At 35.1% G+C, this 27,125-nt stretch overlaps 1 protein-coding gene across 9 annotated transcripts in view; it reads left to right on the forward strand.

Annotated features, from left to right (window-relative positions):
• Positions 1-27,125, forward strand: part of TCERG1 (transcription elongation regulator 1) — a 60,518-nt gene that overhangs the window by 26,861 nt on the left and 6,532 nt on the right. For 5 of the 9 annotated variants that reach the window (XR_014015502.1, XM_081230617.1, XM_081230619.1 and 2 more), the window contains 10 exons: positions 6,279-6,439; positions 7,499-7,555; positions 7,928-7,994; positions 9,074-9,124; positions 10,505-10,640; positions 11,458-11,547; positions 17,841-17,959; positions 21,953-22,103; positions 26,457-26,621; positions 26,885-27,067. Coding sequence is in view for 8 of the 9 variants with exons in the window: in XM_081230617.1 (XP_081086743.1) it covers positions 6,279-6,439; positions 7,499-7,555; positions 7,928-7,994; positions 9,074-9,124; positions 10,505-10,640; positions 11,458-11,547; positions 17,841-17,959; positions 21,953-22,103; positions 26,457-26,621; positions 26,885-27,067 (1,180 nt within the window). In the remaining variant the exon portion in view is untranslated. The remainder of the gene's footprint in view (positions 1-6,278; positions 6,440-7,498; positions 7,556-7,927; positions 7,995-9,073; positions 9,125-10,504; positions 10,641-11,457; positions 11,548-17,840; positions 17,960-21,952; positions 22,104-26,456; positions 26,622-26,884; positions 27,068-27,125) is intronic. The other 4 variants (XM_081230618.1, XM_081230620.1, XM_081230622.1 and 1 more) reach the window with 1 other exon arrangement.

Genomic DNA, 27,125 nt, shown 5'->3' on the forward strand with positions numbered 1-27,125 from the left:
GCAGGAGTTGGGAGGGGTGAGTGTAATACATTTTCATCCAATTATTCAGTGCAGAGTCCTCTTAAAGAATTTCCATTAGAACCATCCTGAGACACTTAAGCGATCTTGTTAGATGTTAAACTTTATTGGGAAAGAACTAAGCCTAAATTTTCGATACCAATTTCTGAAACACTGTTTGATCCATATTAATAGCAATAACTACTTTGAGATGGAGGTGCTATTCTACTAACTCATGTTGGCTTCAAGATACCTAGGTGTGCTAATACAGCTCCAATGGTATTAGCGGTAAATGTGGAGTGAGAAGCTGTCAGGACATTTCAGCATTAATAGAAAAACTATGGCCAAAGAATTCTTGGGTCGCAAAACTACCCTGTGTTAATAATATGCATGATAAAGTGATTAGGGGTGAAGTGTACTGATAATCTGCATTTTTTTATGTATCAAGAAAAATAAGACTGGCAGATGCGTTGATGGAAGGATAGATAAGTGATAAAGCATATATGATAAAATGTTAATATAAAATCTAGGTGGTCAGTATATAGTGTTCATTGTTCTAGAAACATTCTTTCGATATTTCTGTATGTTTCAATTTTCTCATAATATTGGGGGTAAAAAACTATGGAAACAAAAGAAACCCTAGAAAAGCAGCAGTCGATTGATATAAATATATATATAAATAAAAATAAAGTCCCTGTGCCACTATAGGTAAATACAAAAGTTTAAATACTATAAGTTCAAAGATAAATTTTTCATAAGTTAAAACCCAACACAGGGCCTCCCTGGTGGCGCAGTGGTTGAGAGTCCGCCTGCCGATGCAGGGGATGCGGGTTCGTGCCCCGGTCTGGGAGGATCCCGTGTGCCACGGAGCGGCTGGGCCCGTGAGCCATGGCCGCTGGGCCTGCGCATCCGGAGCCTGTGCTCTGCAACGGGAGAGGCCACAACAGTGAGAGGCCCGCATACCGCAAAAAGAAAAAAAAAAAAAAAAAACCCAACACAGATTACAGACAAATAAAACATGGCAAATACAGGTAGCCCTCAATTTGCACTTTGTACGGGACTGTAAAAAATTTATGGCAGGCTAAATCTTTGTGATGCAATCTTAGTAAGCAATGGAAAAAGTTACAGTTCTCAGTGACCTTAAAAATTTTTGTCAAAACATTAAAAACTCTCTTAGAACCAGAAACTGAAGCTTGCTGATCTAGGAAATATAAAATGCTTCTAATTTTGACCTCTCTTTATTCTTAAAACAACAACAAAAAGTCAGATTGATGCTCTGAAATACCAGGAAAAGAATTCTAGTATAGTTAAGGAAAACATGGAACTTCATGTTTTACATTTAGCTTCTTATCTCTAAAGAAATAATAATTTGAAGAGCAACATCTAAAGATATCAAAAAAATAAACTAATAAAATGTGATTATCCAAATGAAGTAGCATACTTGCTTAGCTGAACAATTTGTTTAACTTAGAGTTAGCACTTACTCATCTTATAAGAAATAGAAAATAAATTAGGGAATTAAGGTTACACTGATAGTACATTCCCTCATCGACAGAACTTGGAAGATAATTTGGACAAGTGGTTATCTTTCGTGTATTCAGATGGACTGTAAAAACACTAGGACCATATAGTTGCATTTTTGGAGAAGGAATGGGGTGCTTCCTAAGAAAGACACAAAACCTAGAAACTGTAAATAAAAAGATAAATAAATTTGACCCCATAAAAATATAAAATTTATATGTGATAAGGTTTCATATATTAATTTTGTAGACTAGACTCTTGCTAAATGCATTTATTACTGTTTTGTAGATTCTCTGGGATTTTCTACGTAAATAATCGTATCACCTGCAGATGGGAGTGCATTTATTTCTTATTCTCTGATCTTTAATGCCACTTATTTTTCTCTTCTTATTGCTAGGACTATCATATCAGAGCAATGCTAAATAGAAGAGGTGAACATCCCTGCCTTATTCGCCATGTAGAATAAGAAAATTCAGTCTTTTTAAAAATTTTATTTTAATATAAATTTATTTATTTTTGGCTGTGTTGGGTCTTCGTTGCTGCGTGTGAGCTTTCTCTAGTTGTGGTGAGCAGGGGCTACTCTTCGTTGTGGTGCACGTGCTTCTCATTGCGGTGGCTTCTCTTGCTGCAGAGTATGGGCTCTAGGCTCGCGGGCTTCGGTAGTTGTGGCACACGGGCTCAGTAGTTGTGGCTCGCGGACTCCAGAGCGCAGGCTCAGTAGTTGCGGCACATGGGCTTAGTTGCTCCGTGGCATGTGGGATCTTCCTGGACCAGGGTTCAAACCCGTGTCCCCTGCATATTGGCAGGCAGATTCTTAACCACTGCACCACCAGGGAATTCCGAAAATTCAGTCTTTTACATCAGATATAATACTAGCTATAGGGTTTTTTTTTTTAATTTGCTAGTGTTTTTTATCAAATCTGCATCTTTCGAAATGAGTTTTTCTCCTTCATTTTTTTAATATGGTGAATTACACTGAGTTTTGAATGTTAAACTAGCTTTGCATTTCTGGAATAAACCTTGTCATGGTAGATTAATCTTTTTAATATATTGTTGGATTTGATTTGCTAATGTTTGATTAAGTATTTTTGCATCTATACTCCTGTGGGATATGGATCTGTAAGTTTCTTTTGTAATGTTTTTGTTAGGTTTTGGTATTAGGCTTATGCTGGTTTCATAAAAATGAGTTGGGTGGTGATTGGTGATTTCCATTCCTCTGTTTACTGAAAGTTTGTAAGATGATAGTACTTTTTCCTTAAGGTTTTATAGAATTAACAAGCAAACCATCTGGGATCAGAGTTTTCTTTTTGGGAAGGTTTTTGATAACAAGTTAAACTTCTTTAATAGTTATAGGACTATTCAGTTATTTTTGTTGTTTCTGTCAGCTTTGGTAAGTTTTGCTTATTTTATCTAGGTTGAATTTGTTCTAATTCTCTTAATATCTTTTATTTTTTATATTTTTATTTAAAAAAATATTTTCTTTATTTTTTCTTTTGGCTGCGTTGGGTCTTCCTTGCGGCGCACGGGCTTCTCTCTAGTTGTGGGTAGCAGGTTTTCTCTCTCTGGTTGCACCATGCAGACTCAGTTGCCCCACGGCATGTGGGATCTTAGTTCCCCGACCAGGGATCCGACTTGTGTCCCCTGCATTGGAAGGCAGATTCTTTACCACTGGACCATCAGGGAAGTCCCCTCTTAATATCCTTTAAATGTCTTTGTTCTTAATTATTCTCTTAATATCCTTTAATGTCTGATCTGTGGTGATAATCCCTTTTTCTTTCCACATAGTGGTGATGTGTTCTTTTTTTTTGGATCAGTCAAACCAGAGGTTTGCCAATTTTGTGGTCTTTCGTAAAGACCACCAGCTTTGGGGTGGTTGGACCCCTCCCCCCCTTTTACCTCTCTTATTTCCTCTTTTCTAATTACTTTCGGTTTACTTTATGCTTTTTCTAGCTTCTTATAATGTCCTCTTAGGTCATTAGTATTAGTTCTTTTCTAATATAATATTTTAAAGCTTAACATAGTTTCCTTTTAAGCACTACTTTAGCACCAGCCTACAGATTTTGATATGTTGTATTTTCATTACCATTCAGTTCTTACTATTATGAAATTTTTTGATTTTGTCTTTGACTCATGTATTATTTAGAAGTCTGTCATTTCACTTCCTTAATTTGGGGTTTTTCTAGGTATTTCACTGTTACTGATTTAATTGTGGTCAAAGAATGCACTTTCTTTGGTTTTGATACTTTAAAATTCAGTCTTTTTTTTTATTGTTCAGATGGCCTTTAGTACTGTTAGTTTTGGGGTTTGGTTGGTCTGTCAGTTGTTGAGAGAGAGTTCTATTAATCTTTTATAATAGTGGGATTGCGTATTCCTCTCTAATTGGTCCATTCTTCATCTATTTTTAAGCTCTGTAAATAGGCTTATATACATTTTACAGTTGTTATGTGTTCCAGATTGTCTTTTTTTTATCATTATGAAATGACCCTATTTATCTCATAATACCCTTTGTCTTCATCTGTTATTAAAATAGCCATGCCTGCCTTAATGTTGTGTGCATGGTATATCTTTTTCCATCCATTTACTTTCACCCTTTCTATGACTTAATGTTTAAAGTTTGTCTCTTAAGACAGCTTATAGTAGTGTCTTGTGTTTTTATTCACTGTCAATTCTGATGCAATTCATGAAATAAATGGAAGAGAAATATGAAATCAGAAATAACAATATAATAACAGAAATTAAAGCCACATTGGAAATAGTAAAAAGGTGAACAGGCTCTGCTTGGTACATAGTCAAGAATAAGAAGAAACATTTGAGAAGGCTGAGAAAAATAAACAGAAAGAACAACCACATGAATGTAACTTTTAGTTGGATTTAGATCTATTATTTTTTCTGTCTTCTCTATTTTTGTTCCTCTGTTCCCCCTTTACTACTTGCATTTGAATTATTTGAACATTTTCTAACATTCCATTTAATAGTTTTATCTGTTGGCTTTCTGGTGATATCTTTGCATTAATTTTTGTTCTAGGGATTACAGTATACATACCTAACCATTATAGCCTACTTAGAGTTATTATTGTACCACTTCACATAAAATATGGAAACCTTGCTACCATATAGGCTCGTTTTGAATAATTTTTCATACATATTTTGAAGAACTTAAGAGGAAAAAATATTTTTGATATTTACCATTTCTGTTGTTTTCCCTTCATTACTAAAGATCCAGGGTTTTTTTTTTTTTTTTTTTTTTTTTTTTTTTTTTTTTGAAGAATCATTTCCTTTCAGAAAAACTTTCTTATAGGGCAGTTCTGATGGAGATGAAATCTCTTAGTTTCCCTTCATTGGGGAATGTCTTCTTTTCCCTTGTTCCTGAAGGATATTTTTGCTATATATATGGAGTTCTAGGTTTGCATTTCCTTTTTCCAGAACTTTAAGGATGTTGTTTTACGGTATTTTTGCCTCTGATTTCTGGTAATTAATCCACGATCATTGAACTTGTTTCCCTGTTTGTTTTGTTCCATATTTTTCTTAGCTGCTTTCAAGGATTTTTCCTTTATATTTGATTTTCACCTGTTTGATTATGTGTGTCTAAAAATGATTTTCTGGAAGTTTATCCTGTTTGGGGTTCACTGAGCTTCCTTAGTATTTATGTCTTTTACCAAGTTTGGAGATTTTGGGGAGCCATTTTGTCTTCAAATTTTTTCTGCCCCAGTATTCTCTTCTTCTGGGATCCCAATGACGTGTCTGTTAGGCATTTTGATATAGTCCCATAGGTTTCTGAGACACTCTTCATTCTTTTTTTTCACAGTTTCTCTGCTGAGAACTTCTATCTTCATTCATTTCAAGTTTTTGCTTATCTTTGTTTTTGTTTTTCTTATCTCATGAGACGTAATTATAACTGCTGCTGTAAAGTCTTTGATTATTTCAACAATAGAGGCTTTGTTTGATAATTTCAACATCTAGGTCACCTTGATGGCAGCTGTGGATTAACTTTTGATTATCTGGTCATAAAGACCTGGTTTCTCTTAGAGTTTTAGCTGCCTGTGCTACTATCACTGTGCAGCTAGGGGCCACCTCAAGGCAGAGGTTTGAGGGAGGAGGGGAAATTTATACCCTTGCTTCTCTAAATTTTGACTCCATACGTCTGTTTATTTTTTTAAAAAACCTTACAGAGTTCTCATGTACTTGTTTTTTTTTATATTGTTGCTGAGTTTCTAGTTGTAATTAATAGGAACAGTGGGCTGTAGTGGGCTACAGTGCCATAGCACGATAGGGACTTCTCTTTATTTTTTAATATTTGATATAGTCAAATATTAAAGCCTTCATAAATGATTGCATTTGAGTTTGTAATCTAGTTTGGTAAGAAACATTAAGAAGTATTATGTAATACGTAGGGTGCCATTGTCTGTTCTTTAGCTTCAGGACTGCTTAATAGCATTATTTTTTGCTAGTAAATTCATCTTTTGTGATAGGTTAAAATTGAGTATGCCAGACTTAAGTTCATGAGCACTCTAAATTCTGATCACAAATTGCCTTGCTTTTCCTGGTTTTCTCCATAAGTATGTTGAGCTGCTATTTTACCCTTAGCCAGTCAGCTCTGTTCTGTTCTAAAAATCATATTTTGCTCTCTGTAAGTAACTAATAATAATACGAGTGTGTCCTTCCCCACCACCACCTCCCCTTTTGGTTGGATGGTAGTAAAAGACCTAACTATAAAATAATGTTCCATAACATAAGAAAATAATGTTTGAATCAATTCACAGGTGTGTTGTTTGGACTGGTGATGAGAGGGTCTTCTTTTATAATCCTACCACCCGTCTTTCTATGTGGGACCGACCTGATGATCTGATTGGAAGGGCGGATGTTGACAAAATTATTCAGGAGCCCCCTCATAAAAAAGGAATGGAAGAAGTGAAGAAACTAAGTAAGTTTTAAATTAGGAGTTACCCTCTAATTTTAATATTCTTTTAATATTTTTATGGAAAATGTGAGGCAATTTAGAAATCCTCTCTATTTTCAAGGAATATAAGAAAAGGAATATTTGAGAAATGGAAAATAGACTGCTCTTCTAGGTTGAGTTCAGTAATTTAAAAAATAGAGAATTTGGGTAAAATTATGTTTTGTAAAATATTATATATATATTTTTAACTTCTTGTCCTTTTCAGGGTTGTCAGTCCAAGATATGTAGGTACTGCTCATGCTTGCTCCATGCTTATTAAAATGCTCCTCAGTGAACCTTTTAGCACCTTTTGTGATTAGTAATATATATTTTGAAATAATCAAACTGTACAGAGTATTTTTTAAATAAAGTTTACTAAAGTTTTGTAAAATAAAAATGCAAAGGTCTTTTAAACTTGATGAAATTTAGGGAAGGTAAGCCTTATTCCTGAGACTAGGGAGACTCCTGCACCTTATTAAGAGATAATCTTTTAATCTACTTTATGCTCAGTTAGCATTTCAGTATGTATGATATATAATAAATAGAAATATTTGTACATATTTTTATTGCATGTGTTTTATTGGTAATTTTCCATTGTATTGATGCAGTTGTGTTTTTAAAGAACCCCCTTGTGTAGTATAGAAGCATGATAAATGAATCATTTAATAATTCAATTGAAACAAATCCTGGTACATCATTTATAATAATTGAGAAATCTTTGTAGATTATGTATACATGGTACTAACATTTTCTGCTTACTAGTGATTTCCAAATTAGTGAAACTTCATCTACCCGGTGCAGAAGATATAAGGATTTGATTCATTTATTTGATAAATACATGTGTTAATAAACATTTCCAAATGAATCAAAGATTTAATGTAAAGGGAAGATGAATACAGGAGGTTTAGAATTATCATGCTTTGTTTAATGTTTTATAAAGAAGTGTTATGAGATAGATATATAAACAGTAATTTTTTAAAAGAAAAGATTGTGTACCATGTGCATGTAACTATTCATAATATTTGAAATGTTTTTTTTTGCCAGGGCACCCAACCCCGACAATGCTGTCCATCCAAAAGTGGCAGTTCTCTATGAGCGCAAGTGAGTGAACTATAAGTTGCAGCTTTAAAAAAATGCTGCTAACCCCAGTGTTCCAGTAGTGGTTAGTGGAAGGATTCATACCTAAATATTTAAATTTTTGCTTGCTTATTTTTTTTATTTATTTATTTTCTTTGCGGTACGCAGGCCTCTCACTGTTGTGGCCTCTTCCGTTGCGGAGCACAGGCTCCGGACGTGCAGGCTCAGCGGCCATGGCTCACGGGCCCAGCCGCTCCGCGGCATGTGGGATCTTCCTGGACTGGGGCACAAACCCGTGTCCCCTGCATCGGCAGGCGGACTCTCAACCACTGCGCCACCACGGAAGCCCCTGCTTGCTTATTTTTATTCTGATAGTTTAATTAAATTTTCTTATAGTTAAAGAAGAACAAGAATTAATGGAAGAAATGAATGAAGATGAACCTGTTAAAGCCAAAAAACGGAAGTAAGTAATACTTACAGTTTATGTAATTTAGGTAGATTTTTACCTTTTAAAAGCTGTGATTAGGTGCAGTCAGTTCATGATTGGGACAGGTAATGTGTGTGTTAGGAGACAGAAGTCATGATTGCTCTCTTTAGGCCTGTTATTAAAAAGCTTTGCTTCAGGATGTAGAAATGGTGTCCCTTCTGTTGCTAAATGTGCAAAAGATTTGGTTATTTAAATATGTATTATGAAGTCAAATGACATTTTAAGGAGTTAGTTGATAAATTATTTTCAGACATTCATTATGCCTGAATTTTATAAAAATGTTACCTCCTTAATGTAGACCTCAACAGACACCATTCCAAAAATCTGATAAATGTAGACCCAGATTTCTCTCTTTTTATATACTGGTCACTTCACTAGTCCTTGTGTCCGTGGTCATTACTTGGAGGGAACCCATCAGCTTATTAGAAAGTGCTCTGAGAGAAAGAGAGTGGTATAAGTGGAAGTATTAGCTTGACCAGTGCTTGGTAAAATATGAATGTTACTAACTATGGGGGGTGAAAGGGTCGGGTAGAGGGTGTTTGTGTATGGGCCGGGGAGGCATGGGACCATTATTTAGCAGCAAAAAGGAAAGTTTGAAGACGTTACTATGGACTGGTTTATCATAGTCCTTATCTGAAAAGGACAGATTGAATGCAGCCAAATTATGGCAAAGAAATCAGTAAGACAACCCCTGTCAAGGGTGGTTCTTTTTTTAAAATTTTTCTTTATTGGCAACAGTGTTAAAGAAAGTAAGATATTAAAGAGTCACTCATAATTGACCACAGTAACAACAGCTGTTCGAATTTTTACAGTTGACTTTTTTAGTTCTTGACCAAATGTATACATATTTTTATTGGTTGTAATCAACTGAATTTGTGTTCTTTTTTTAAAAAATGTAGAATAAGACGTTTGTTTTCTTAATTATTATAAATGACTGTATTCATTCTGTTTATGTACCATAATTTTGGATGTTCCTACAATGTTAAACTTTTAGGTTGTTTTTAATTGTTTGTTCTTATAGACAACTCTGTAAGGTTTTTAACTGCTTTTATCAGGAGAATGTCAAAGAAGTCCTTTATGTGGATTGCCCGAGCTTCTCTATTTAGGTACAAAGCTAAAAGCCTATTTTTCCTGGCTTAGTTTTTCTTTATTTCTTTTATTGAGATAGATAGTGATAGTTTGTATTGTGACATTTTCATTTAGTATAATTCTATAAAGGTTATTTGTTTTCATTAGTTGTATTTCTTGGATGTCTTTTAACTATTTAAATAGTTCTTAAATGAATTATTATAAGAGGGTATATTGTTTGGCAAATTGCTTTTACCTGTTTGTTTTGTGCATATCTTAGGTCACAGACTATCTCGCTAAGTTCCTGCAGGTCACGGACTATATCTTCTATTTTTGATTCATTCGCTAAATTGCCAATTACCTCTCACTATATTTGTGGGCTGGCCTTATTAGTTCCATTCATCTCCTGGGCTACCTTCATTTTCCTATATAGCATGCTTTTGAATTTCCTGATGTTCTGTTTTCCTAATTCTCTTAAGTTTATGCAGGAAATATGAACCAATTTTATTTTTATACTTAGCAGATCGAATTTAAGAAGGAAAATCTGCTTAAACACACCTGAATGTTACTGAATTACTTCTTTTGATTATTCACATGAATGGTCCTTCTTCATAGGGCAGAGGTTTGAGAGGTGACTTAATTTCATGTTTACAATCTCACTTGAGTACCGTACAGCAGCAGGGTTGCCCTTAGCCCTGAGGTGCATTTTTGGAGAAACAAGAAGTAGTTTAGTCATTGATGAACAGTTCTAATTCCACCTAACTACTCCGGGGCCTATGTTGCTCTCTGGGACCTGTCCTTCAACTTAAATCTCAACTTATCACCCAGAAAGTGAGTAAAAAAAATGTCAGGTAGGTAAGGTATATATCTCACATATCCACTTGGCCAGGTTTGCAGATATTTTTATTTTATTTTCAAAATAAATATTTGAGATTACTAAGACCTTATACCAATTTTTATTAGATTAAAAATTGTATGCATTTATAATGTAAAACATTTTGGAAAATATTGTTTTTCCTATATCATTTCAAGAACTAAAAATTATATTCTGTGCTGTTTGATTCTAACGCATAGAGTTTTAGTGCAATATTAGATAAGTTTTTTGTTTTTGTTTTTAAGTAAGGTAGTTCATTTTGTGTATCAGCTAGTGTCAGGGAGAGACAGCACATTAAAGGTATTTTTCATTCCTAACAATGCAGCCACTGTAACATCATTAGAAGCTCATTGTAACTTTATTATTATTATTATAGTGAAAGTTGCTTATCCCTTAGAGTTTATTTGAAACCCTCAATATAATTCTTTTTTGCCAAAAATATGCTGCTCAGTAGTGAGTCTTGAATATTCCAATGATTTTAAGATTTTAATAAGATTCCTTATTAATATTTTGTTAGTTGATGCCTATATTTTCTTTTTTATAGGAGAGACGATAATAAAGACATTGATTCAGAGAAAGAAGCTGCCATGGAAGCTGAAATTAAAGCTGCCCGAGAAAGGGCCATTGTCCCTCTGGAGGCCCGAATGAAGCAGTTCAAGGACATGCTGCTAGAGAGAGGGGTCAGAAAACAATCTTTGGGGGAGATATTTCTGTTTTGTATAAGTAATATAAATATGTCTTGCTAAAAGGTCAAATCTAAGGTTAGTGCTCATGTTGTGGGGGGCGGATAAGGGAAGCCTATCAAATCACTGTACTCTTTCAAACAGCCTTTTTCCTGGCTAATGATATCATGTTGAACTAGATGCCATTTTACTGTCCTTTTAAGTACAAATAACATTTAACATTTATTGGGTCATTAAATTTTGGTGAGTAATATAAGACGAATATTAACATTACAGAATGGCGGACTACACGGAATAGGTAAGGTATATGTGATTCTTTTAATATCTACAGAATGGCTTTTGGTTAAAGGAGAACTGGTACTTTATGATATTACTGTTAATGAAGCTTAATTGAGAAGGGATTTCAACCTTTTGATTATATTCACAGATTCATTTGAGTAAGTAAAATTGTTCAACTTTAAATCCCAACATTGTTCACAAGGTTGGAGCAAGCTTGGGAAATCAAAATGCAAATCTTCAAGGCTTTTTCTGATGTACTGATTTTTTAAATGTCACACAGTAGTGGTTATTTTAATGAGTAATTAAGTGTGTGTTATTTCTATATAATATAGAAATGTTCAGAGCCAATTAGTGTGCAAGTGTGCTATTGCTAGCCTCCCACTGCTTGTCATTTATTAGTGATGGAAATGGCAGTATGGTTTTTATTATGTGTCCTTTTTAAGCAAATGTCCTGTAGATTTCAAGCAAAATTATATGACCTTTCTGTTTTTAGAGCCAACTTAATTATGAGGCAATACATTTTTTTATTTTAAAGGTGTCTGCTTTTTCAACATGGGAGAAGGAGTTACACAAGATAGTTTTTGATCCTCGGTACTTATTGCTTAATCCAAAAGAGAGAAAACAGGTAAAAGGAAAATAACAGTATATAAGTAATGTATATCCCTTGCCAGCACAATTTTTAAAATTAATTAATTAATATAAATTTATTTATTTATGGCTGTTTTGGGTCTTTGTTGCGGTGCGCTGGCTTCTCATTGTGGTGGCTTCTCTTGTTGCAGAGCACGGGCTCTAGGCACACAGGCTTCAATAGTTGTAGCACGCGGGCTCTAGAGCACAGGCTCAGTAGTTGTGGTGCATGGGCCTCACTGCTCCGTGGCATGTGAGATCTTCCTGGACCAGGGCTCAAACCCGTGTCTCCTGCATTGGCAGGCGGATTCTTAACCACTGCGCCACCAGGGAAGTCCCCAGTATTATTTTTAAATTGTAAGGAATAAAGTACGATCCTTTTTTTTTTCTAACATAGTACTTTAAGAACAGTTTCATACCTTAGAACATAGTGATCCTTTGTGTGGACATTTCTGCCTCAAATACTTGGATTTTTTTGCCATTGTGGACATGGCTTTGCCTCATGCACATTTTTTTTTTTTTACATCTTTATTGGAGTATAATTGCTTTACAATGGTGTGTTAGTTTCTGCTTTATAACAAAGTGAATCAGTTATACATATACATATGTCCCCATATCTCTTCCCTCTTGCATCTCCCTCCCTCCCACCCTCCCTATCCCACCCCTCTAGGTGGTCACAAAGCACCAAGCTGATCTCCCTGTGCTATGCGGCTGCTTCCCACTAGCTATCTGTTTTACATTTGGTAGTGTGTATATGTCCATGCCACCCTCTCACTTCATCCCAGCTTACCCTTCCCCCTCCCCATATCCTCAAGTCCATTCTCTAGTAGGTCTGTGTCTTTATTCCTGTCTTACCCCTAGGTTCTTCATGACATTTTTTTTCTTAAATTCCATATATATGTGTTAGCATACGGTATTTGTCTTTCTCTTTCTGACTTACTTCACTCTGTATGACAGACTCTAGCCTCATGCACATTTTGTCCTTATGCTTCATACATACTGATGTTATACCAAGGTTTCAGGGTCATTTCACATGCATTTATTAACTTCGTTTTTACTGGTCAAATGATGCAAATTTAGAGTAGAAAAATAGTAAAATACAGTTGAGTAAAAAGGAATAAAACCTACCTCCAATCCTTCCCAACTGATAGGCCCATTGTTGAACACTTGACCTTTCCCAACTGTTATGTGCTAATACACATATACATATATATGTGTCTGTATTGTAGATAGACAAGACTCAGCATGTTTTTTGGTTTTTTTTTTTTGTTTGTTTTTTGTTTTTTGCGGTACGTGGGCCTCTCACTATTGCGGCCTCTCCCGTTGCGGAGCATAGGCTCCGGACGCACAGGCTCAGTGGCCATGGCTCACGGGCCCAGCCGCTCCGCAGCACGTGGGATCTTCCCAGACCGGGGCACGAACCCGTGTCCCCTGCATCGGCAGGCGGACTCTCAACCACTGCGCCACCAGGGAAGCCCTAGACTCAGCATGTTTTTATCTCACACATGCTACCCACACAAAGTCCACATCTATTAAGTGGCAACTGTTAAAATGTCTTTTCATCGTAAACTTAGAGTAATAATGGACACTTCAAGGTCTCTACTGCACTAATAAGAATTATAAGAACTAGAGTTAACTTGTTACTGAGCTGCCATTTATTTCCACGATGATTCAGTGACACATACCATCTCATAGTGATTGCTGCTTCCTCTAAAGCATTGCACACTTCCAACTTACATAATTCCTGAATTACCTGGACCACCCTGACACTCATTTCTGTAAAATGGTGAGTTTGTCGAACCACTTGCTATAGTGCTGTTGAGCTACACGATTTCATTTGGTAGAAGTAGTGTCCATCTTCCATATTTATAATTTAATGGTTGTAATAATTCTCTGCACAGTTTGTACCATTATACATGTAGGTCTAATCATAGACATTTTATGAAGAGATGAAATTTACAGTGTGCCAGACATGTATTTTAGACTCATAATAGGAAGACATGACTTTCCATATGTATTTGCATCTGTGTTTCATGCACTGTAGTCTTTTTTATTTTAAACTATTTGTGTGTGATGGTCTCATTTTCACTTCAGTTGATGGCCTTATCAAAACCTATAAATTAGCTTGATTCTTTACTTTTCCCCACTGTACATTTCAAGTCTTACCAGCAAAATCTACTTCCAAAACCTTTTCTAAATTATTTACCATTTATTTACCTCTTATTTACCATTTCCCTCGCTGTACCCTAATTCAAGGTACCATGGTCATCTGTTTGGCCCCTAATTGATCTCCTTGCCTCCTTCCAGTCTTGCTCTCCTCTGTAGTCAAGTTCTTTTTCCACACAGCAGCCAGACTAATTTTAAAGTTTGACTGACAAATTAAGGCACTGTTCCCTTGCTTAAAAAATGTGCATTGCGTACTATTTCATTTAGGATAAAATTGAAACTCTTTTTCATGACCTGTAAGATTCTACATACACTCATGTCTGCATATTTCTCAAGCCTCTTTTCTTATGTTCATTTATTCTAGCCACGCTGGCCTTGATATGCCTTGGCCAATACAGGCATATTCTGGTACTTATTAGTCTCTTTTCCTGGAATGTTCTTCCCCTAGGTGTTTGCATAGCTGACTAAATCATTACATTCAGATACTTGACCAGGTGTCTTCTGATTAACCTCTTTGCCTTCTTTACTTTCTTTGTAGCACTCAGAATTCTATCTAAAATTATCTTAACCATCTGTCTTTTCCTACCACAGAGGGCAGGAACTTTGTTCATTGCTCTGTATGTGGTGCCTGGAACAGTGCTTTAACCTGAGTATTCCTGAAAGACTTAACTTTAAAACTTTTATGACTTTTACTCTTCATGGCACTGAGTGTTGCAGTTTCTGAGTTAAATTACAAGTGCATATTGAGAACTAAAATTCTTTTTTAATTTTGAAGGCATTTTATAAGCTGGTGGTATTATTAACTCCTTAATAGAGTTACAGTTAAAAAGAGAAAAAGTATCAAGCATTATTCTGTTATAAATAAAAACTCAAAGGTTCTCATACTTTTTGAGTAGAAGTCTTTTTTTAAAACTGGAGTGTAAGGAATGAGGGAATGTAAAGCCAATTGTATTGGGAGGCATGGCACAAATAATTAGGAGAAACTTGGAAGCATACCACAATTTCTAATTTTCTATGAGATGTTCATCTCAGAGAGTGAATCCTAACCTTGGTGTGGGATATCCTAGAGGAGAGGATACGAAGTTTTTTCCAGCTTCTGAAAGGAAACAACATAAATTCACTTGACTTTTATTTATAATTTAGTACTTTTACAAGTAAGAAAGTATATACTGAGATAGGAGAGGGGTTGGAAACAACACTCTTCCCCACTTCTGTTAGCCTGCAGATACTTTCATGAGTTACTACAGTGCTGTATTTAGAAGGTTTTGAAAATGACCTACATGCCTAGCAGGGGACTGGTGAGATAATTGTATATATTTCTATATAGCTTTTAAAGATTTGTGGATATATTTGAACTTACCTGGAAAGAGGTCTTAAGTATTTAAGTATTTATTTATTTGGTTGCGCTGGGTCTTTGTTGTGGCAGGGAGGCTCCTTAGTTGTGGCATGCGTGTGGGATCTAGTTCGAACCCGAGGTCTTAGGTATTAAAAAATAAAACCTTTTTCTGTTTTACCTTTTTCCAAGATGTGCATGCACATTTTTAAGGAGCCACAGAATTCTTTAAGATATGTTTGGAAAAATATTAGAGTGTTTTATCTTCCAGAAGACATTTCTTTCAGAGCTTTGTGACTTTCTTCAGTCTGGACTGGTTGCCCTCTACACCTGATGTACAGCTGTCATTTTTGAGGATGACAGCTCTTGATCATCATCCTGGGGATTTCCTTCATCTCTCTTTTTTTGTGGAGGGGGGAGTTTACCTGTCTCCTGCATTGTATGTCGTTTCTTTCTTGGTTTACTCTCTTTTAATGCATTCCATCTCTGTAGTAGCTTCCTGAGAGAACGTGCATGGGAAATAAATTTTTGAGGCCTTATATATTTGAAAACACTTTTATTGTACCCTGATTTGGAATTGTTTGGCTTGCTAAGGAATTTGAAGTTGGAAATCTTGTTCCTTCAGGATTTTGAAGGCATTGCTCTGCATATAGTTTTCAGTGTTACTTTTGAAACTTCTGTTTATTACCTGTTCCCTTGTATGTGGACCTTCTTATTTTTTCTGTAACATGTAGGATCTTCTCTTAGTCTTCAGTGTTCTGAAATTTCATGGTGATTATGTATGGCTGGTGGAAGGGCCCTTTGTGCTAGGCACTTGGTGGCCCTTCCAATGTAGAAACTTATCTTTCAATTCTGTTAGATTTTCTTGCATTGCTTTTTTGATTTCCTTCCAGCTGCTTTATTTTTCCATTCTGGGCCAGAGCATTTGTGCTCTGGGCTGATCCTCAGAGTTTCTTATCTTTTCTCTCTTGTTTTCTATCTCTGTCTTTTTAAAAAACTTTCTGGATGATTTTCTCAACTTTATTGTCTAATAACCCTTCAGTTAGATTTTTTATTTTCTTTGTCACGCTTTAGGAGTTCTTTTTTTGTTCTTTGAGTTTTCTTGTTTCCTGGTTGCAATGTCTTAGCTTTATGAGATAGTTTAGGATTTTTTTCTTAGTTTTCATTTTCCTGTATAGTCTCTCTTTCCCCTAAGTTTTTTCTGTCTTGGTCTCTTTTTTTCACGTTGGAGAGTATCCTTAGATGTCTTTGTGGACCCTAACTGCTGATGATTAAGAACAAAGCACTAAGATGCTATTTGGGCACTCTTAGCATCTGGGTGGGCTCTCATGATTGTTGGCTGTACTGTAGAACAGTGGTTCTCAACCAGGGCATTTTTGCCCTAGGGGACATTTTTGTTTGTCACAACTGAGGGAGTGCTGCTGGCATCTTTTGGCCAGCGATGCTGCTGAACATGATCTGGTCCAAAATGTCAAAACTGCTGAGGTTGAACCCCCACCCCCCCCCCGCTGTAAGGTGATTTAGGCTGGTTTGTTGCGATCCTGCAGAGCAAGTAATTTTTAGGCTGGTTAGATCCTAGATAAGGACTTTTAGTCTCCTTGCTCTTGCTGCATTGGTTCTGAAAGAACTGTGTCTTTATATGTGGTATGTAACTGCTTAATTCCCTGTTTTCTCAATCTGGTATGCCTCATTCTTAATTTCTGTTCCCCCAGACCAGAGACAGTGTTTTGCCTTTTAGAGCAAGGGTCAGTAAATTTTTAACATAAAGGGTTAGATAATAAATATTTTAGGTTTTGTGGGCCACGTGGTCTCCGTCATGATTGTGTAACTCTACTGTTGTAGTGTGAGAAGACCCACAGATTTATGTAAAGGAATGAGCATGACTGTGTTCAAATAAAGCTTTATGGACACTGAAATTTAAATTTCATTTAATTTTCGTGTATCATGAAGTTTTCTGTTGCTCTCCCCAACCATATAAGAATATCAAAACTATTCTTGTGCTGTAAAGAAAGAGGCAACAGGCCAGATTTGGCCAGCAGATTGCGATTTGCTAACCCTTGCTCTAGAGAATAACCCCTTGCCTTACTGAGTTTCAGGAGTGGCAGTGCCCTAGATACATAAAGTTCGCAAGGAGGATCCAGTGATTAAACTGCTTCTTAAAAAGCTTTATTGTAGCATTACCCTATCCTCACTTCATGGGTATCTGGTGCTATCAATTCTGGAGCTGTTTGAGGATTCTCTAATTTAAAAAATTGGTTACTTTGTTTTCTTGGCTGCTGGTTTAGGGTCAGCTTTCTTGTGTCTGCCAAATCCTTTATCACATCTCCATGTGCTTTTCAGCTTCCAGAGTTGCTGTTTCTTTTTTCCACATTTCTCTGTCCTTACTGGTTTGTGACTTAAAAAGTTAATCTTGACTATACATTATTAAGTGGGAAAAAATATATAGAATATGTGTAAAGTAAGGTTACATTTTGGGTGAAAATAATTATGTCTTAAAGAGAAGCAGGGGCTTCCCTGGTGGCACAGTGGTTGGGAGTCCGCCTGCTGATGCAGGGGGCGCAGGTTTGTGCCCCGGTCCAGGAGGATCCCACATGCCGCGGAGCGGCTGGGCCCGTGGGCCGTGGCCGCTGAGCCTGCGCGTCTGGAGCCTGTGCTCCGCAGCGGGAGGGGCCACAGCGGTGAGAGGCCTGCATACCACACACAAAAAAAAGAGAAGCAAAGATCCTACACTTTGGTATTTAGATTACCTATATGAAAGACTAACTTGTCAAATTGGTTTATTTTTGTAATAGGTATTTGATCAGTATGTAAAGACCAGGGCAGAGGAAGAACGCAGGGAAAAGAAAAACAAAATAATGCAAGCCAAGGAAGATTTCAAAAAAATGATGGAAGAAGCAAAATTTAATCCAAGGTATATGGTTTATTACTATCAAATATCAAAGTATATATATATTTTCTCCTAGATCAGTTGAATATATATATGTGTGTATACACACACACACACAGAGACACACACACATCTTTTGGACTTCTGGACATGAAAAACTTCTTGTTTCATTATTGGTTTCTGCCTTTCTAAGAATCTTCGTTCTTTGGAGGGAATCCCTGGTTCTCTGTGAGGCATTGGTTTTCAAGAAAGGATACCTTTGTTTTAAAAGCTTCCCTCTGAGAATAAGTTTCCTTCTCTGGAAACTGGTAAATGATTAAAAATCTGTCCCTGTCTTCTTAAAGTTTTACACATAATGAATTGCAGAGTGGGAACATTATTTTGATTAAATTGAAGTGGTGAAGGACCTTTCATTTCAAAAACTTCTAAGTGTCTAGATTATTGTCTTGTCTGACATTTTCATTTAATTGTTAATATATATTGAATATATGTAAAGGGCTAAAGAAAAGGAGACATTTTAAACTTATGTGCTTAGCATTATAATAACAATAGCATCAGTTATTGGATATTTTAGATGTATGAACTTACACATATATGCAGTTAAAGTACATGCATATGTGTATGTATATTATCACATTCAGTCTTCAAAACAACCAATGTGATTTAGGTGCTCATATCCTACCTATTTTACAGATAAGGAAAGTAAGATATATGCAAATTAGGTAACTTCCCTGAGTGAATGTGGGATTTCAACTAGGTTCCAGTATTACACAGAATAGTCAAGACAGGGAGAATCACTTTCTTGTAGAGATACTAAGTTGCTTTGAATATACCAGAACATGGAAAATCTCTAAAACTATGGGGTAGAATCATGGAGTCTCTGGGTTAAATGGCACTTTTTATAAAAGTTTATCTTGTTTAAACAGTTATTTTTGTCAGTGGAGACAGGGAAGAGTATTGTTGTTTGGAAAAGTGTATTTGGTACACGTTTTCAAAAGTGTATATTTGAAAAATGAAGAGAAACTTAACGGCGTTATTAATACAGATTTCATAAAAGCAAGCTGAGTATTTGTGACCATAAAGAATGTAATATTCTTCCGAGGTTAACAGAGTTTCAGACTTCCCAGGGGGTCTTGGGCTTTTTCTTAATCAAAAGGGTAAGTACATGGGTCAATGTAATTGCGACTGGGTTATAAAAGACGTTTTGGAAGGCAGTTGAGGAAATTGGAACATGAATTGGTATTATATAATATTAGAGATCAGTAATTTTCTTGGATATTGTGGCTATAGAAGAAAAAGGATTTAGTCTCAGGAGATGTATGCTGAAATGTTTATAGATGGAGTCTCATGATGTCTACAGGTTATTTTCAAATGATTCAGCAAAATATATCTATAAAAACCCTTTATGGGTCTGGGAATAATTGAGACTCCAATGAGATTTCTCTTTTGTGGATTTGACAAATTAAATCTTGCTGTATCACAGTACCCTACTGATACTCTTTTGGGGCAGATAGAATTGTTGAAGTGATCTTTACTATGCAGGTTACTTCAGAAAGTAAAACCATCAGGCACATAACTGGGAGTCTTAGCACTTGGGGCATTGTGCTGTATTGCTAAATTGATGCATTTTAATACTAGCATAGAGATTAGGACCGATTTTAGTAAGTAGTAGAAAACAGAGGAAAAACTTAAAGTTGAGAAAATACTGTCCATAGACCTACTTTGAATTGGGAAAAGACCACTAGCACAAAGTTCTTCAGTACAGTTCATAGATATAAAGCACTGGAGTTTATTCCAAGGGAAAGAATGGCTGGGGAGAATTACCTAACTTTAGTGCCTGTTTCTTCTATGTCTTTTTTCTTTTTTAATGGAGATTTCAGGTATACCTCCTATGGTCAACTCCGAGTCACTATACTCTTTCCCATCCCCTACCACCAACCAACTATCCACCTCACTTTTTTCCTGCAAAGGATTCTCTACCTTTTCTGTTATAAAATAGCATTTTTGGAGTTAAAAGATGAGTCATATGAAAACATCTCTACGGGAATCTAATGCTTAAACTTCATTATCATCTCTCTTCTGGTAAAATATAGATATATTTTACATATTTTTTAACCTATTCTAAAATAAATATAAAATAATTGAATTCTCACTTTTATACATTGATTTTACATTTTAAAAAGTTTAATCATAGTAGTAATTGTTTTTTTTTTTTTGGTCTTAAAATTATAAAGCAAGGTATACTTAATTTATCATGAAAAGAAAATAGATTTAATGGACTACATATTATCCCTTTTCTGGAGTATGCATTTTTATTTTACCATATAATTTTATTATGGTTACATATCCAATGTATGTATATGTATGGTTACATACCCAGTTTTGCAGTGTATCCTTTTGTTAAAAATGTTGAATTAATGAAGTTAGATATTTTGAGTAATACCAGTTGCATATAAAAAGATTGTTAAAATCTGGCTTTGGTTAGCAAAGTTTAAAAATAGCAAATGTTAGCAGTGAGTAGTACACCTATTCTTCAGTTGATGTTTTAAACTCTAAATTCTAAAGTTAACCAGCCATTTTTTTCTTGATAATTAAAGTAGTAATTTAATCTTTGTGTTAATACCTAAGAGGAGGTGTTTTATTTTTGAATTGAGATAAGTAGTTTTATAGGGGAAAGTAAGCTTTATTTTTCACCTCTAAAAACGTGCTAAATATGGGAATGTTTATTATAAGTGTGAATTCTTACTATGTAAGGTGAAATATATTCAAATATATGAAAGCATTATAAATGCCTTTTTTTCATGAAGAAACTTTTAATACTTAGATTCATTAGCCCTCATAGACCTTAATTTTCCATATCTCTGCTGGAACTCCCTAATTGTTCATCCATTAAAATCATGTTTTAAATTCTTTGAACATATTTTTTAATTCTTCCAATATAATTGTAATAGTTTTAAAGGATTTGTCTATATCTAAAACAACATCTGGGCATGCTGGGATAATTTCTATTGGCTTAAAAATTTTTTTTCGTATGGATCCCATGTTTCTTTGTATGTTTAGTGATTTTTAATTGAATATTGGAAATTGTGGATAATAGGTAAAGACTCGAATCTGTTATCTTTCTCTCAAGAGTGTGTATTCTTATTTTAGCAGGCCAATTACAGGCCAGTCACTTTAATTTTAGGTTTGATTTTATGCTTTGTTAGTATGGATCTCAGAAAGTGGAAGGTGTTTTTGTCAAACTTCCGACTTTGTCTCCCTTGTGGATCTTTTGTGGGCTTTGTTGTCTTAACATTGTTCTTTTTCCAGCACTACTCAGTGTCTGGTATCTCTTTTTTGCTCTTAAGCATGTAGCAGTTTGGTACCAGGAGTGGTCTTTCTGCTGTTTTATAGCTTGGATTTGGCTATCTACTTATTCATGAGGGATTTCGAAATGGTATTCTTCTGGGGTAGTACCCTCTTTCTATAGCTTATTCCTCTGCCACTTTAACACCGAAACTCTGATCTCTGCTGCTTCTAGCTCATTGGGACCACTGTACTCTGCTTGGACTCTACCTCTTTGCATTTTGGGAAGTTGTCCTGATGGACAGTGCCAAGGGGCTTCTTACCTCAGTCTTACTCTACCTGTTGTCCACTGCTTGAAATCAATTGCCTCATATATTTTGTCCGGATTTATAGTTGCTTATGGAAGGAGAGCTAATTCAATAAGAGTTACTCCACCATGGCTGGAAGCAAGAATTCAGCCTCATCTTAGGGTGGAAATAGACTCTTTAAGTCTCTTGAAGCACACAAATTCTTTGCTGTCAGATGTCTGTCCCCCTAACATCATGCTGATAGTGTACAGATCTCTCACCACATTTTCACTCTTTAGCCCTTTCACTCCTTCCTGTAGGCAGATGTTGGGACTCATTGTCTTGTTGGCACATATTCTTACTGGGAAGATGGTATCGTCTGCTGTACCTTTCTACAAGTAGAAATAGCTCTACCAAAGTTAGCACACTTGCCATTTTGTTACAGAGCTACTTTTAGTGAATTTGCAGCCAAGCATGCTAAAGATTCAAGATTCAAAGCAATTGAAAAGATGAAAGATCGAGAAGCCTTGTTTAATGAATTTGTGGCAGCTGCAAGGAAGAAAGAGAAAGAAGATTCGAAGACCAGAGGTGAGAAGGTAAGAAGGTTTTAGTTCCAGTGGTGTGATTGATGGGAGTGTGAATGGGAAGGGACTGAACTGGTGCTGCATTTCTAATCTCATTCATGGGCATAAATAACAGGACCCACATTTATTGTTTAGCTTTTTAAGTTAACTTTTACAGTTGTTTATATTATCACTTTACTTCCATAATGCATACAGTTTAGTAGTGTCACTAAGCTGCATAGATTTTCTTTAAATTTTATTAATACTAGGATGCCCAGTAAACCCAGAACTGGTTATTAGGCCTATCTATTCACTGGTGCCTGCCTGCTAAGATTTCAAGGTTCTTTATAAGTAGTAACATTTAAGTTTTTCAAAAAGCTTCTTTATATTTTTTGCCCTCTAAAAGATAGCATTTTAGTGACTTTCTAATCTTCTAGTAAACATAGCTTACATATGAATTATTGCTTATCAGAATTAAAGGTCAGCTATTAAAGATTAATGAATTCCAAATGTCATTTGACAGTGGTGTCAGGAGTGGAGAGGAACTCACCACTGAGGAGGCAGACTGGTAGGGAGGTGGCACCAGTGGTGCGTAAACCATCAAAACATGCAGCCACTCTCCTTAGTGACCCTGTGTGCTTTGTGAATAGAGAAAAAGAACCTCTGAAGCTTTATCATTCTTGACATTTTAAATTGCCTCTTATCCTAGAAAGTTAAAATATTACAGATTCTATTAAGAAATGTTGTTATGGAAGTAACACCACTCTTATTGGGAGGAAGCCTCTTTCATTGAAAATAGCAACAGTATTAGGTGAAATAACTTTTGTCAGAAATAACTGAAATTTCCTGATTATCTGATTTATTATGCTTCAAGGTAGATTTTTCCAGAATTATTTCACTGTTGACTGTCTTTGGTAAATGATTATGCTTCTCAGAGGAAATGTGCAAGGTTAAGTTCTGCATAAACATTTTTTTTTTTTTTTTTTTTTTTTTTTTTTTTGCGGTACGCGGGCCTCTCACTGTTATGGCCTCTCCCGTTGCGGAGCACACACTCCGGACACGCAGGCTCAGCGGCCATGGCTCACGGGCCCAGCCGCTCCACGGGATGTGGGATCTTCCCAGACCGGGGCACGAACCCGTGTCCTCTGCATTGGCAGGCGGACTCTCAACCACTGCGCCACCAGGGAAGCCCCTGCATAAACATTTTGACTGTTGAATTAGAATCATGTCAATGAATTGTTTGCTACTTTTGACTTTTAGTAAGAACCAATTTTTTTTTTAAAGAAAACTAAGTAAATAAATGTTTGATACCGTATGATTGCTTTTAAACAAATTGAATGTTTTTCTCTTTGCATTTGTAACTAATGTTCTTTTTCTAAACACTTTTTTTGGTAATTATTTTATGTATTCTGTTTTATAACAAGTGGATAGACTTTACAGTTTTGTGCTGTGTGGCCTGTCAATCAGTTTGGTCTGACAGCTGTCAATCACTGCTATGCAAAGTATTATGGGATTCTCTAGTGAGGAAAGAATTGATATCTCTCTGTGTAGTCACTTTAGCCTCCCACAGTTCCAGTACATTACATTTTTTTTTAGTCTTTTTCCTTATGAAGTAATGAGAGTTGTGCCCAGGATGTGTTAATTAAAATAAGAAATTAAATAGACATTACATCTAAATGAACTTAATATATTCAGCTTTACTTTCTTTTGATTGTAAAATTTGAATTCTCTAAATTAAAGGTTTATCTTTGTACTATTACTTTGAAAAAAAAGGAAATTACCGAAGTAAAACTTTCTCAGCCAATTTAAAGAATGCAAAATCAATTACTAACTAGGTTATGAAAGCAGAAATCTTTATAAAGGTTTAAATGTACTTTTTATACTCACATTTTGAGAAGTATCTGGTTAATGAAGTTTTATCACTTCATGACTTTCACTGTGTATTTATTCTTGTGAAGTATATTGGCAGTACGTTTTTTAAAAATGGCATTTTAGCTATGTGTAATTGAACAGTAAACTGGTATACTGGAGTTTCTTTGTTCTTAAGATTCCTAACTGGTCTTTGTAACATTTAGACAATTGAATCAATAGCTGAACAGTAAAAATTTAAAGGTAATTACTTGCTGAGTCAAAAACCTGTGAAGGGCATTGACTTTTGGTGAAATCCTTTTTTTCTCTTTAGTAGGCATTTTCAAGCTAAAGGGTGCAATCATCATTTTCATGTAGCTTTTCACTGGTAGTTTTATAAAAAATGCCCCCAAAGCTGTTTTACTGGACCGTTTTGTTTACCAAAGTAGCTACCCTCTAGTTTTTGTTTATTTTATTATAATTTATTATTATTATTATTATAACCAATTTTTATTAAATTGTGTTTCAAATAATTTATTTTTTGGAACAACAGATTTGAAGTTGCATATAATGGAGTTAATCCTCTTATGAAGTTGACATTTTTCTCTCTTCCCTCTCTTTTGAATTAGCTGCTGAGCAGTTTTTGTTTCAGTACATTTCTCCTTTTTTAACTAAACAGCTTAGTTGGTAAGGTACTTCCATTTTTGGAGAGAAGAAAATAGGGACAGTAGGACCTTGAATTGTTGCTAATGGAAATTGACATTTATGCAGTTGTTAAATAATTCTTCTCATATAAAAAGCAGCTTCAGTAAGCCATTTGTAGCCTGTCATGGTAATATCCACAGTGAAAGAAGTTAAATTTTATTTAAAGTTCACTTTGTTTATACATCATATGTTTTTTAAACTATATGATAATTCTTTATAGGCTTCATGTCTAATGTTTGAAATATTTTTAAGTTAGTGTAAATTCTTATGGCTTAGAAAGATTCCTATTTGATGCAGCTTACATGTTTTATTTAACGTAAATTTTGCCTTCTAGCTATCCCATGCATCTGGAAATTTGGTGTTCCTTGTATCAGATACAAAGTTAAACAGATGAACAGAAAAGTTATGTTACATCGCTACCTCAAGTAGTTTCTTTATTGCCATCTAGAAATATTGGGCTTATGAGTTATTTCTCATTAATCCTAACAGTCAAGAGCCAAGTTAGGTGAGTGGAGAAATCCACAGCTGAATAGCTCATCTTTTAAAAAGTTCTCTAATGCAGAAGCTCTGTTTTTTATAACCTTACAAGTGTTTTCTAGAAAGGACATCTACCTCCCTTTTAATCCTCTAGTAGGAGAAATGAGGTTACAGCGAGAAGTGAGAGGGTTGGAATAGGCAGAAGGAATGATTCATTTATTTTGTGCCTACACAAAAATTCTGATTCCATTTCTAATTTCTCATTCCCTTGGTCAGGTAGGAAGGCAGCATGTTTAATTCCTATGGGGAGGAGAGGTTCTTGACCTGGTCAGAATCCTCTGTTGAAATGACTTTAGCTACCTCGAATGTCTTCCCTGGTAGCAGTACATAATAATTTAAATGAGACTGAATTTTAGAAGAGGTCCTCAAAGTGCATAAAAACAAATGCCTTGTTTATTTTTTTCTTCTCTTATTAAAAAGGTAAAATTTTTAACAATTCTAACAAATTTTTCCAGTTTTAACAATTTGGAAGAGATGTTCTAAGTATTGTATACGTTGACACTAAAAGGTTAATATTATTTAATACCTTTAGTATAATGTTACTAACTTGGTACTTGATTTGTTAAGAACGCTAATTTCATTGGCACTTATATTCTGGTGAAGGCATACATGTTTAATGGCTAAAGAGCACAGGAAATCTGAATGTAGTGTTTTTTTTTAGAAATGACTAATTATGACCATAGAAATTCTATAAATTTCTTTCATATAAAGGTAAAAACATTGCTCTTTTTTAAAACCAAAATATAAAAGTTTACTCTATTTTTGTTTGTTTTTACACATTTGACAGTATAGTTTCAGATTTGTAATGAATAAGACTTGCTCTTTGTGCTCAACTGTTTCTAAATTCCCCTATTAGTTTTAACAAACAGTTTTATTCATCTGCTTTTTAAAATATTCTTGCTATCTTGATGTTAAAGTATTTTTGCCATTAGTTCATAAGCCTGAATCTAATGGCAAATTCATATTCTTCATAAAAACATGGCAGTTCTGAGATCAAAAGTTATAAACAACCTAAAAAAGTTGTTTCTATATTTGAATAATTTCATTGAAGAATATGATTTATTTTGAATTTGGTAGATTTTAAATGAGAGCCTATATGTGTATTGATTTTTATATTTCTCGTAAAAGAGCAATTCTGATTTTCTTTTTTACTAAAATTCTGCTCTAACTGCATTAAAAAAGTTATTCTCATCTTTAAGGTAAGTGAACTTTTTTTCTAGTTGTAAACATTTATATATGAGGAATTTCTTATGGCATATTGTTTTCTTCCCACCTCACACCTGTTTTAAAATACAGATAAAATCAGATTTCTTTGAACTATTATCTAATCATCACTTGGACAGTCAGTCTCGATGGAGCAAAGTAAAAGACAAAGTAGAAAGTGATCCACGTTACAAAGCAGTGGATAGTTCATCAATGAGAGAAGACCTTTTCAAACAGTACATTGAAAAAATAGCCAAGGTAAGCATTGTGTTTATTCATATAGTAACCATGGAATAGTAAAATTCTTAATTGCGGTATAAAGGCATTTGCTACTGTTTTGGGTTTAGAATTTTTCTTGTTGGTATTCCTAATAGACTCTCTAGTAGTTGACTTTGAAATGAGTGTTTAGGTATATTGGTTAAAAACCAGGTTTGAAATTTTGTATTTGGCAAACTAGTTATTCTGTGGAGGCATATTTTGATGGAGTTAGTAAGAAGGTTAATGTAATTTCACTTTTACAGAATTTAGACTCAGAAAAAGAAAAGGAGCTTGAAAGGCAAGCCCGCATTGAGGCAAGCCTTCGAGAACGAGAAAGAGAGGTGCAGAAGGCTCGTTCAGAACAAACAAAAGAAATAGATCGAGAGAGAGAACAGCACAAACGAGAAGAAGCTATCCAGAATTTCAAGGCTCTTCTGTCTGATATGGTATTACTCTTTTGCTTTTTTCTCTGGAGTACTGGATATTAGAAATCTATTACATTAC

This window comes from Mesoplodon bidens (assembly GCF_964165515.1).
Source record: "Mesoplodon bidens genome assembly, chromosome: 4".
Classification (NCBI taxonomy): Eukaryota; Metazoa; Chordata; class Mammalia; order Artiodactyla; family Ziphiidae; genus Mesoplodon; species Mesoplodon bidens.